This window comes from Lonchura striata, chromosome 2 (assembly GCF_050655825.1).
Source record: "Lonchura striata isolate lonStrDom1 chromosome 2, ASM5065582v1, whole genome shotgun sequence".
Classification (NCBI taxonomy): domain Eukaryota; kingdom Metazoa; phylum Chordata; class Aves; order Passeriformes; family Estrildidae; genus Lonchura; species Lonchura striata.
This window is the reverse complement of record NC_140704.1, coordinates 17,806,125-17,819,020: the sequence shown is the minus strand read 5'-3', so window position 1 is coordinate 17,819,020 and position 12,896 is coordinate 17,806,125. Positions and strand designations below refer to the sequence as shown.

Sequence of the window (12,896 nt, the reverse complement as noted above, 5' to 3'; positions counted from 1 at the left end):
GCCCAACCTTAAAAATGTGAAAAGAGAAAAATCGTAATGTTCTGCCTAAGGCTACTGAGTGATGTAAACTGGAGAGGAACTTCGAATCCATGTAGACCCTCAGTAGAATATAGGGAATGAGAGGGTTGCAGAATATGGTAAGCACATTGTTTCATTCCAGGTGAAAAAACAGGGTATAAAGGTCTTCTGATATTCTGCATTGCTTGATTAGGTAAGGTTAAATAAACATTTTTTGGAATGTGTAGTGACTTTTGAAGTGAAAGAATTGAAAGCAGTACAAGTGAAGAAATCACTTCAAAATCTGATTTCTTTTTAGTCACAATTCTTTTGCTTTTACACTCAGTTATATCTTGAGTTATTAATGGAAATGTTTTAGAATTTATTTCAATTTAACCTTTCTCCCAGCTACTAAGTGTTAATTATTTAGTACTTGCTTATGTACAAGTTACAATGTGTAAAATGAACTAGCATATTTTGTGTTCATTACACTGTTGCTGGTTGATGCCATGGAATCGGGAAGGGAGAAATTGATATACTGTTAATGCTGCATGAACACTTCTTTGGTCTGTGCAAGTTAAAACACAGAGTTAAAAATTACATTCAGTTTTAAAATGTGAAGAATGTGATTTTAATCTAGATATGCTGCAAATTTTTCTAGTTGGGAACATCCATTTCATTGAATTACCGCTTGGTTCACATACTTAACGTGTCACCAAAACCTGCCTTTTTGTTTGCAAGAAGTCAGCGTCACAGCCAGAACGTGCTGTTGTGCCCACATAGGTTGTAGGTTTTTGTGTGGGGGAAAAGGAAAGTTTCAGAAGTTTTTTGAGGAGATTTCTGTGAGTTCCTGCCTCTTCTCCACCAACGGGCACTGCTTCCCTGCCCGAGTGAGCCAGCAGTTCCCTGCTGTCCCTGGGCAGCCTGTGTAAGCCAGCAGAGCATGCTGAGGCAGGGGGACCCTCCCTGGTGTCCACACGTGTCCCCCGTCTCACGTACAGCTGCTGCAACAATTTATTGCTTTCAGGGCCGCTCTAAGTTAAGGGCAACTGCTTGTATTTTACCCTATTACAAGCACCTAAGAAAAGCTATGAAAATGAACATATGCAACATTATTACATGGTTAAATCTCTGCTGGATTCCAAGCCCTTAGCTTTTGTTTATGGAAGGACATGAGATGACATGTCCATTTGTTTTGAGTTGAAACATGCTCTTTAGCCCCCAGATAATGCTGTGATTGCAAGATATTTATAAATAGCTTGATAGATAAATGAACAAAGAGCTGGTTCATTAGCAAAGTAAAGTGGATTTACTTTGTATTCACTCAAAGTGAAAATGTTGAGGAAGAAGAATATTCCTAATAGAATGTCTCCGTGAAAAGTCTTTCAATTTTACCCTCTAGTTTATAAAAGTAAGGCAACCTATTAAGGCACATATTAAACTACTAGCCCTAAGGTATCTCTGGGAGTAAATGAAGTTTAACTAGAGTGTTAATACTTGCTTTAATAATATAAGAGTCTTCATTTATATCTATCAGTTAAAAGTAATTTGCAAAGCTGGGGTTTTTTGAAAAAGCAAACAAAACAAAGGTGCAAAAAGACTAATAAAACAATTTCTTTTCTTTTTTCCTTCCCTCCCCCATGCAAACCACACATCAGTGCAGTTACTTTGCCCCAACAGGATTAGTAACTTTTTTCTGTGGCAACGCCTCTGCATTTTAAATAGCGTGTATTGTTTGTAACTCAGAAGTCCCAAGTAGTTGTTCGAACTAACCTTTGTTCCTGTGAATTTTGTACATATATTTTTCTAATATAATTTTATGACAAGCAAAAGTATTTTTAAAATGCTTTGTATTCAGTTGATTGAGTAAATGCCTGCAGTGATCTTGTTCCAGTACCTGTTGTTAAATCCAGTAAAGAATCTAGGACTTTGGTATCCCTTAAAGCATATTTCAGGCAGCTGCCTTCAAAGGTGTTGCCCATGGAAACCTCTCCCAGTTATTGTAGACACCTGAGATTCCTTAGGTTTCAGAAACTTAAGCTTTTCTGGCCCAAAATGTCCTGAGGCATTTATAGGTGTGTTTTTGCACATACTTGGTTTAACCCTCGTTCCTTCTGAGTTGCCTCAGTCGATGACTGCCAAAAGCCGCACCGCAACAGCCAGCAGGGCCCTGCTTGGGGGATGGGTTCGGGGCAGCACTGCCTCCTTCAGCAGGGCTGGCCAGGAGTGTCTGCACAAAGCGCGCTTTGCCATGCTTCATCGTCCAACTCTGCTTTTAAACCAAAGCACCTCCAGTTGCTTCCTGCCCAGCTCAGGCATGAGCAGCATGGGAGGCATCCTCAGGACACCATTCTGGGTGGGGCTTGTCAGTGATCCCTAAATCCCAACTTTAATTTCAAGCCTCTTATTTACTTATAAGAGCACAATAACTTTGTGGCAGGAGTGAGAATGAAGACCTGCAGACTCTGGTCTACAGACACTTGGCCACGCTAGTTTTGAGCAGGCCAAAGTTCTCACTTGGCCGCAGCTCTGGAGGAGCACTTATCTGGCAGATGATCACAGCCAGAGGTGTTGGGTGAGAGCAACAGGTTGGCTGGTGTTAGTGCTGAGGTGACAGTGTAACTTCTCTGGGTGACCTGTGAGTAGCCTCAGAACTGGTGAATTTGCTGTGTCCAAAAACCATTTCCCTGCAAATGGTTGTGAGTATGCTTGGGTTGTTCTTGTTACAGCTAAATAGTCCAGTTAGCTTCTTGCTGGGAAGCACTTTTGTGCTATTTGCACATTGTCAGTTGGGATGGGAGTACATATTTATGTCAGTCGTTAGCAAAGTAAATGCACCTCTGGACTACTGCTACTGCTTTACGGCATTTTTCAGTTGATTGTCTAACAAAGGCAGATTGCACTGAAGTCGCCTGATTAACTGGTTTGGTTTACCCATAATCTCTGGGATTTAAATGTCTTTTCTGGGCTCAAATAGAACAGGAGTAAATAAGACAAGCCAGTTGCTTAAATACATATATTCCAATTTCCCTTCTCTTCAAATGAGATGAGTACACCAGGAAAAACAGTGCTATTGTTAAAACTGTGGCCAACACCTGTGACTCTGACAGCTGCCCCTGAGATGTGTGCTTTTAACATCCATTCAGTTGTGGTAATTGTGCCAGTTCAGTAAATTCAGAATCTGTGGTATCAAGTCTTGACACAGCAAGTGAATGCAGGGACTTTTGGTTGGTCAAGAATCTTTTGAAGGGTCCTCTTTTGGTCTTGTGGATTTTTTGTCCCAGTTCATACCTTTTGTGCTACTGCATTTTGTGTGGCCCCTTGTGCAGGGGATTGTAGTGATTCCTGTTATTCACTAGGAGATTGCTGCCTTAGTAAGCCCTGAGCAGTGCCATTTTTTCCAGCCTTTAGGAAACAAAAAAATCTTTAGGAAAGATTTTCATTGGCTGATCAATACACTGCCATAGGTGTACTTCACTTTAAAATAAATCAAAGTCTAAAATTCAAAATTAGTTATTTAGGAACGGAAGAGAGAAGCTATTCTCTTAGGTTATCTTTGGATTATGAAATCCAAAAGACCAATATGTTTTTCATTATGAGTTCTGCCTCTTAAGGGCAATTTCTTAACATCTGTCAGGTGGTAGATGTGGGATAATCAGCCATTATGTATGTTTTTATCTTTAGTAATTACAGATTATTTTGTCCCACATCTTGAGATTTATCTTCCAAAATTATCTTCTTGCTAGTTGTAAGACTGGGTCTTCCTGATGCCTACATGAATGTCCAGTTCTGTTTTGTACTGCTGAATTCTTGACTATATTAATGTCTCATGACTGAAAATTCCGGGGCTCAATTAAGTTTTAAGACTATTTCACCCCTTCTAAGGGGTTTCTTACACATTTCTTACACATAGCTTTAATAAACTATCTTCATTGCAATTATTTCATTCAAAAGGGAAAAACTAGTTTTCAATTTCAATTGAAGCTTAATATTTCTTCGGTCTGGAAGGAGATATCTGTCCTTCAAGAAGGGAGGAAGGCAGCAAGAGGAAAACTTAAATAAGAGTGGAAAAACAGAGTTAAAAGGGGTTTATTTTTAATTTGAAAGAAATTGATTCTGACTTTAAATCCTACGTGATGTGTTCATTTCAGATACACTTCCTCCCAGATGAACAAGCAGAGACTTTTCCAATGTGCACCTATGTTGTGGGTGTGTGGGTGTCTAAAGTCTGGAAACAGACCTGCTGTCAATGTTTATGTATGAGCTTTGGGCTTTCTTCCACTGTGCTTTGAAAGCATAATTTTAGCTGCATTTATTAATTTGTAGCCCTATTTTTAGTAACACAAAATACTATACATCAGACTGTTGTAATTAGTACCAAACTACTCACAGAAGGAACTAATATTTGACTTTGATTAGAATAAGTAAAAAGAAATGCCACTTATTTCCCATTGGCTGAACAAATAAACTATTACATGACATTGGTTGGTTAATTCAAAAGAGAGGAAATGTGTTTTGGAAGGAAGAATTATTTTCAGGATCATGTAAAATATAATTTAAAATATACACATGTAACATAAATGCTTCAATTTAAAAAGTGTACCCAAAAAATTAGAACATTTATAAAGTTTCTAAACAGTTTCTTTTCTCTTTTTTTGTTTTTGACAGAGAAGTGATAAGTTGAGAAAATTCTTGATCTACTTATATTTCTATCTATTATGTATTTCTCTAAAAGTCGGTAAAGAAAAACCCACTCCAGAACCTCACAGATACTGTGTGCCAATTCCACTCTTTCATTATGGATCTCACATGATCTTTATTTGTTAAAACAAGCTATTCCATATTAAAATTGTTTAATAGCTTTGTATTAAACAGAAAACATTATGTCAATGTCTACTACCCAGGGATGTGGGAGAAGCTCTGTGATCTTAGAACGGGATCACCACAGTAATGCAATTACCATGATTTGTCAGTAACTTCTGCAGTATTTGGGGGGTTTTTTAGAGGATCTCTATTGTTCCAATTTGTTTTCAGCTGCTAATCCAAGTTGCCACCTTTTTGGCTAATATGAAGTCCAGCAGTGGGAATACAGGCAGGATGGTGCCTTCTGCCAGCCTCTTACGTGGGTGAGCGGGGCAGAGGAGGGTTTCTGCACTACACAGACCAGGGACTCTGTTTACCAGAGGCAATTAGTATGGTGTCTGTCACTGGGGAATTTAAATGAGAACGTGATAGAAACAGCATCAAACCTTTCTGGAAGTCAGCGGAGAACCTCTCCCTTCAGAGCATCACAAAAGGGTGGGATGGGGTGGAGCAAGGAGGCGCAGATCACAAAATGTTTTTCTTGGCCCTCGTGGTGCTGGTATTGATGCCAATAAAATGTTCCTGCTGACCAGGGTGCAGTTGGCTCAAACCCCCAGCGGATTGTCTGACCGACGTGCTCTTCCTCTGATATCAGACGCAAGCATTTAATTTCTGGCTCATGTGTACTTCCCTTCTGGTTTATTTTTACCAAGTGTTTTCCACACCGGACGTGGCAGCCGGCGATTTCCCGCGCGGGCACCTGCTGCCGCTGCGGCACGCCGGGCTCGCGGCTGCCTCAGGCCAGCAGCTGCCGGGCGCTGCTGCATGGGCCCGGCCACGGGGCCTAATCCCGTCCTGAGCAACTGGCTCCATCCATTCCGAGCCTGGATCCCCACAGCGAGTGGAGTCAGGTTTCTTCATGAGGCTGGCGAATGGCTTTCAGTAATGCAGGACCGCTGCAGAGGTCACGTATAATACTTGGCTGTTGCTGTAGCTTACTTCGAGATGTACCACCACAGCATTAACTATTTGTGTTACTTTGATGGCTCCTTCATGTCTTCTTACTGCACACGTGTTACCTTCTTCCTTCATTGCTAAGTTGTGACTTCCTTGGTCTTGGGTATTAATCCTGTCACAAAAGGGTAGTTTCCAGCCCATGTGCACACCAGCCCATGTATTTGCTCAGTCCCCACCCGTGTGGAAGATGCAGTCATGAGAAACCAGTATTTTTTATACATGACTCATTCATACACCCGGATGTGTAATGAAGTTGCACATCAGATGAGGCTCTGCCGCATGTGCACAGCTGCATCAGGAGGAAAAGGGCCTGTGCTGCTCCTGCTTCTGTCCTTCCATGCTGGTGACAGTCTGCTATTGAGGGGATGGCTTTTGGGGAGGAGGTAACCACTTGTGCTCCTGTAGCACAACCGAGAAGAAAAAGGAACTTCTCAGCTCTTTGCTGCTCCTCTGGTGATTCTCCTGCAAGCCAGGTACAGATGTGATAAAGAGCACGGCTTTCTTCTGTGGGGCTTGTGCAAGACAGAGTGGAAGCTTTTGGATAGGCTGTTATATTCAAAAGATTGCTCCCTGTAAGAAGGAATGTCCTTAAGTGTTCATTACTATTATCCTCTTGTCCATAGGTTTCTAGGTTGATTTTGAGAGGTGTGAAAAACATTATGTTACTGCAGTAGTTATCAGATGTTTTCAAGAGGGAAACTGACAAGAGAAAGGCTTCTCTTGAAGCATGTTAAAATGCAGTTTGATTTTATCTCATGGTTTCAAAATTTGTCATATGCTGTTCAAAAACCAAATGCTTTCTTCTTTAATTATAGAGAATATTTGTATGCAGGGTTTAATCTTTTTACTGGAAGTCTTCCAGGACTCTGGATTTTGTGGGCCTCTTCTGAATTGAAGGGTTAGAAAACAGTAGACTTCTACTCTGAAGGTACTTGAATAGTGAAGATGAGTGAGCTACATTTTTTCTCATGTCTTTTCTACCTTCTGCTGTAATATTCTGGGTTTGACATATCTTCTTTTCCTCCTGCTGTGACAGGAGGTATTGGTTTGTTTTAAAGAAACGTGAACTCACAAGTTCAGTCTTGTTTCTGCAGGATTTAAACCTGTCTAAGAGAGATTATTTTGCCAAGAATAGTCCCACTTATAAGATGCTAGACAGATTTCTTTGTTCCTGCGGTATATAGGCAAAGCCAGCTTGGAATTTAAGGAAACTTTCCAAGTTTGTAAAAGGAGAACTAAGGAAATGAAGGAAAAAAATAAAGACTCACAAGTACTCAAACAGGTTCTTGCGAGATGCTTCTTATGTAGGGTTGGGTTTTTCTAAATGTACTTTTGTGGATTTCTCACAATACCTGTTAGTGATGTACTGTCAGAGAAAGGGCTGAGGTTTTTTTGTGATGTATTACAGCAAGGTGATTTTAGGTGTAGTAACTGGGGCAAGTAATTCTGAACTGATACCAAAGAGATTTTTTGTTTAAGGTGATCATTCTCTGTGATGACTGTAAGAAGATGCATAAACTTTTAGATTAGATTGAGTTGCTATGTAGCCTTTTAAACACACCAGACTAAAACTAATGTGGGGTAAAGTCACCTAGCAAAACAAGGGCAGTTTAGATAACCATTCAGTTGCTTATTGTGGTAAGATAAACATGGAATTCTAGGTATTTTCCACAATAAAAGAACTTTTGGTCTTTTGATCTGTGCTTTCTGCTGCCACTTGTCAAACTTCCCTGGATACTGCCAAAATGTCTGTGCTTTTGTCATTGTCCTCTCTCTCTCTCTCTCTCTTTTTTTTTTTTTTTTTTAATTTTAGGAGCACAGTATTAGATTTTGAGAGCAGAATAGCTTTTCTAATTCCTAAGTTCCTCTGCAAAAGCAGTCAGACAAAAGTTATCAAGCCTTTCAAGTGAGGTTTGTCTAGCCACTACTGCTTTGTTTTTCAGCTTATCTTCCCTGTGGTTTGAAAACTTTCTTGGATGTCTGGCTTCTGTGATCTTTCAGAAGTCTTTTAAAATGCAGTCATAATTTCAAAATGTTCATTCTGCCTTCAGATACTTTCAGTGGAGATGAGGGCGATGATCTGGTTTTACTTACCTCAGTGTATGGCAGGGAGCTGTGTTTGGAAACCTAATCTTACATACTGTTTGACTGCTCATTTAACCAGAACAGCCAGCCTGATTTCATATTGCTGTCTCTGCCAACCCACAAAATCACCTACATTTGTTCACCCAAATTCAGCAAAGAAGCTGAGTCTGGTGGTGTTCTGTTGCAACAGCCAGATTTAAGTAATTTTATTGAAATCCAGGAGGGAGGGAAAGTTGAATAAGAGTTGTTAGGGGAAGAAAAGTCTGGATGAGCGAAGGAGAATGTTTTGCTTTGAGTCCATTCTAGGTGTATCGGGTGTTGCACTGAAGAGTAAAACCTTTAAAATCCTTTTGAAAACTAATGACTGGCAGCAGCTGCAAGGTCAGCAGCATATTGTGATACCATGCTCAGTAAAGTTTATCTTTTCCATGACTAGATTGCCTTGGTTCACAAATAAAGGGATAATTTCCAGTTTGCTTGTTCATAACACACAGGTAAGCAGTCATAACCTGCTCTGCTATTTGATCACTTGGAAGCTCAGGCACCAAGAAGCATTGCAAAGAACAAATTTGCCCAGACTCAGCCCATGTAATCTCTCTTGCCTCTCCTGTCACCTTGAAGAGGATCAACCAGCTGTTTCTCATTTAGGCCCCTGCTGCAGACAACATTAGGCATGATGTTCAAATATCCCCCATGGAAGTGAAGTTGGTTGTTAGCAAAATGTCACCATTTTTCCCCATTGCCTTTCCTAAAAGCTCCACGTAAGTACACAGGCAGTTGGTTTTTAATAACCAAGCTCTTCCTGTTGGAGGGTCTCAGTAAGTAGGAATATACAAACATCAAACTGACTTTGCTGTCCCAGGTGGAAGTTTGAGTTAACTGCTGTTCATTGAAGATGATTTCAAAAGCATCTGATGAAAATGTTAATGCAAGTGCTGTTTTTCAACAGTATTTTTTTGGACTGATAGTATGATTGCAATTTGCTTCTGTAAGTCCAGAGTGTACTGATCAAAAGAACAGTGATGCTGAGATCTGGAGACATTGTGGGAGTTGTACTTCTTTTTCTCAGCCTAATCCAAAGAGACACAGCCAAAACAAGTTAATATTTCATCATATTGGAAAATTTCTTAAATAAATACAGCACTATGAGCTCTGTTTGACTTGAAGGAGAACAGCTACTATACTTCCACTTAAAAGAGAGGGAGGTATTCCTTCTTATCAGCAGAGCTATTTCTTTCCTGACAGTTTGTGCTGGTCAAAAAGGATAAGGGATAAGATCACAGGCCACATAACAAGGCCTTTTGCCCCCTTTTCCATGCTTGGTAGGCTGAGAGTCAGCAGGACAAAAATCTTTATTTCCCTGACACACTGCCTTTCTACTTCACATGAAAGCAGTGCAGTCTTAATCTAAGGGGGTTTGTACAGTTTGAGTTAATCCAACCATTAAGAAGCACATTGTTTAAAGATTTGCAGATACTGTTTCACAAGCCAAAAAGCTTCTGACAGTTTGTTCAGCCACAGTATTAGCTAAACAAAATCAGAGTAAACCATGATGCAGTTGCTTTGCTTTTATTTTTTTTTTTTTTTATTTTGCAGGGTATTTTATCTTCCCTCTTACATTACAGGTTGCTATAAATCATTTGTAGAGTACAGTGACCTTTACAGAAAGACTACTAGTAGTAAGTGCTTAGGGATCATTGTCTTGATATTTGGAAAAAGGTGATTATTGTAGCAGGAAATGATCTGAATGATGAAAGATTAAAAAAAAAAATACAGATTCTTCCCAACCTCAACCTCTGGGAGAGTAGCCAGAGGTGTATCAGCCTCCAGTAGGGGTGGATTACCAGAACAGGTAATCTGGCATGGTTTTAGGCCTGCTCAGGGATACCAGCATGGTTTCTATACCTCCTTCTTGAAAACTGAAATCAAGAGTATGATTTACCTGTAGACACAGGTAGGAGAAGGTTCATGCTCTGGATTTTGCCATGCATAAATTTCAAGGAAAATTAAATTTGCCTTGAGAATTGTTGGCCCTTGGGACTAGCACAGGAAGAAGTAGGTGACATTTAACATTTGAAGAAATCCATGGATTCCTTCCAAGTTTGGTAATAAAGTGCTCTCACCTGGTTTGCCAGCTGGAGTTTGGTACTCAATCTTATGTTATATTTTTTGTAAATTTGTGGTAAAATGGGTTCATTTGGGAGGAGGTAAATATAGCTAGAAGTTAAGACTTTTCATATAGAAGAATGTTAAATATCATCTCTTCAAACAGTTCTTGGGAATATATTGACAGACAGATTTTATAGAAATTTTTCTTTTTAATGGGATCTGGGCTTTGTTGAAGAAATTAATTCTGCTTTAGCTGCCAGCAATTGCAATACAATCTTTTGCTATAGGAGTGTGACATATTGTCCTAGTAAGTACACAGTATCTTGTTACAAAACCAGAGTGTATCCCAGCCAGAGAACATATTTTAATAGGGCATTATCTTTTGTTTCCTCAGTATTTCATCAATAAAATAGAAGTTTGGCAAGCAATTTTGTAAAGATGTGAAGAGCTACAAGTGAGAGAATGGTGATTTTGCAAATAATCATAAATAAACAGGCGAGGAAAGATTTTCAGATGTGTAAACATATCATTTGGGTTAAGAGATAAAGCCAGAGCTAATGAAATGTCAGACCCAAGAAACCACTTTCAGAAATGTGCAGAGTGTTTGTTCTGAAGGTGGTTACTTGGGTCTGACAGTCTAAATGTGTGCTCTGCTCACAGTTCCTGCTCTGATTCTGCTGTGGTGGTGCAGAAACCTGCAGCAGCCTGCAGAGTCACTTTTTAGGGCTAAAGAGTAGAGCCAATTAATGGTCATGAGCATGTGTAAATACATGATGTATGCAAGTGTTTAATATACTGCAATACTACATAGGTAAAACTTTTCACAGGTTAAGGCTTTAAAAGAAGATACCGAGTTGGTATTGAAAGAACCAGCAGTGGCATTATAAATCCACAAGATCAGATGACTTTGTAAAGTTTGGCCTCAACTTTTGAAAAGCAGAGTGGAGAATGGAGTAACTGCATTTGAGCAAATGTGTGATTGTGTGTCATAGTAATGCCTAAATTGGAAAGGACCTCTGGGTGGCATCTGAACTGCTGAGGAAAGCAGAGATTTAGATTAGATTATCCACACCCATCAACTAAGTCTTGAATATTGCCACTGGAGGAGTTTCCACCACTTGTCCAGATGGAATTTCCAGAACAAAGTAAACTGTACCCTGGAAAATCGTAAGTCTGGAAGAGCTGTAAGGAGCTTTTTATCTTTCTGTTTTCACAGGAGTTCCTAGTGTGATGCTATCATAAAAGGAGAAGGAGTTATTTTCCAGGAAGACAGTGATTAGGACTCAAAGATAGCCTTACCTCTGGATGTGCATTGTGACAGGAATGCCTGCTGTAGAAGAGATGTTGAGCCATGGGAGCACTACAGAAGGACATCCAAAAGATTTGAGATCTCATGAAATTGTTGCTCTCTGAGAATGGTGATGTTTATCCATTGACACAATCAAAATAGAGATCCTCCTCAATTAAGAAATTTAATTCTCTGGAAGCAGGAGAAAATATACTGGGTTTATATTGGCTTTTTAGAACAGCAATAAAAATCATAACTGAAACTAAAAGTTATAGCTGGAGAGCTGGGCAGATTGCAATCAGCATTAATGCATAGTATTTTTCATGTAGAAATGATTCATTATTCTGGCAAATTATCAAGGGAAGCAAGAGGTTCTTCATATCTCTAAATCTTTGAACTATGACAGGTTGCTTTTCTAGCATGCTTTAGTCAAACAGAAGTTGCTGATGAATAGGGGTGATTGGTAAATACTTACTGGCTGCTCCTTAGCCCTGGTTATGCAACTGAGGCTTTTGGCTATTCATGCAATTTTAATGTTTCGAGTGCTGTTCATATGAAACTGAGTTTGACCCAGCTGCTTTTTAACATAGGACTGCAGTAAAAATGAGCTCTTTTAGGAAAAAAAAAATGCTTTAATATTTAAAAATTTAAGTTACTTGAAAATTTAAGATAAAAATAAGAGTAGTAAGCAAAATATTACAGTAAAAAGAGTCGGTGAATAAAATTAAAGTAGAGTTAGGGTAAATACTATTTGCCATTTACAATTAGAATATTAATATCTATATTATTGTTATCCTAGCCAGGATACCTATATACAGCTATCATAAACAAGCACAAGAAAAGCCTGTATGATTGCCACCACAAAAATTTCCCAATCTTTGATGTACTTAATTCAGAGGAGTTTTCTACTTTGATGAAAACTTTGAATTTCACCTCAGTTATTCCTTGGGAAAATTTTTGCTTATAGCAGTAAAAGTCTTGCCAATGTTAGAGATCCCAGGCTTGGTCTGCCCTGAAATTGATACTTTGTAAGGTACCACCAAAGTCCCCCATCCATTCTTCATGTACTGACACTTCTGAGTAATGGATCTGGCTACAGTAAATTTTTCTGAACATGGACAAGAATACAGTATACCTTGAAGCAGTCAAGAAATAACCCACAACCAAGTTATTTTGGGGTAAGAAGGAGACAAAAAAAACCTGCCTTCACTAGAGCAAGGTCCCACAATGGATGGAAGCATACCTACAAATGGGACTTCGCACCGTTTGAAAATCATCTGTGGGCCCAGCAGAATGAGGGAGGGAGTCTGTCTGAGAGAAGGTGGTGACAAAAATCAGAATGAATTTTCCAAGGGAGAAAAAGAGCAAAGTGACATAGTCTGAGAATGAGAAATTTTTGTTAGAACTTGAGTCAGAAACAAGGAAAGGACAAGGGCTATGTCAAAGCAATATGAGAAATCTTTAAGCAGAAAATAATTCTTGATCTGCTCTTGCAATCCTACCAGAATTAAAAAAAGGAGGTAAAGAAATATATTGCACATGTAGTGTTTAACAGGTGGTGGGCATAACATGGGTGTGTCAGAAAGGCACACACAGT

General features: G+C 39.4%; 1 protein-coding gene across 34 annotated transcripts in view; it reads left to right on the top strand.

Moving 5' to 3' along the window:
* The window catches only part of KIAA1217 (KIAA1217 ortholog), a 360,062-nt gene that overhangs the window by 194,239 nt on the left and 152,927 nt on the right, over nt 1–12,896 (top strand). Inside the window, exon 1 of one of the 34 annotated variants that reach the window (XM_085573033.1) lies at nt 2,535–6,290. The exons of the other annotated variants lie outside the window; for them this stretch is intronic. Coding sequence (XP_085429159.1) covers nt 6,183–6,290 — 108 coding nt within the window. The 5' untranslated portion in view covers nt 2,535–6,182. Of the gene's footprint in view, nt 1–2,534; nt 6,291–12,896 lie in introns of those variants that run through there. 34 annotated transcript variants of the gene reach the window in all.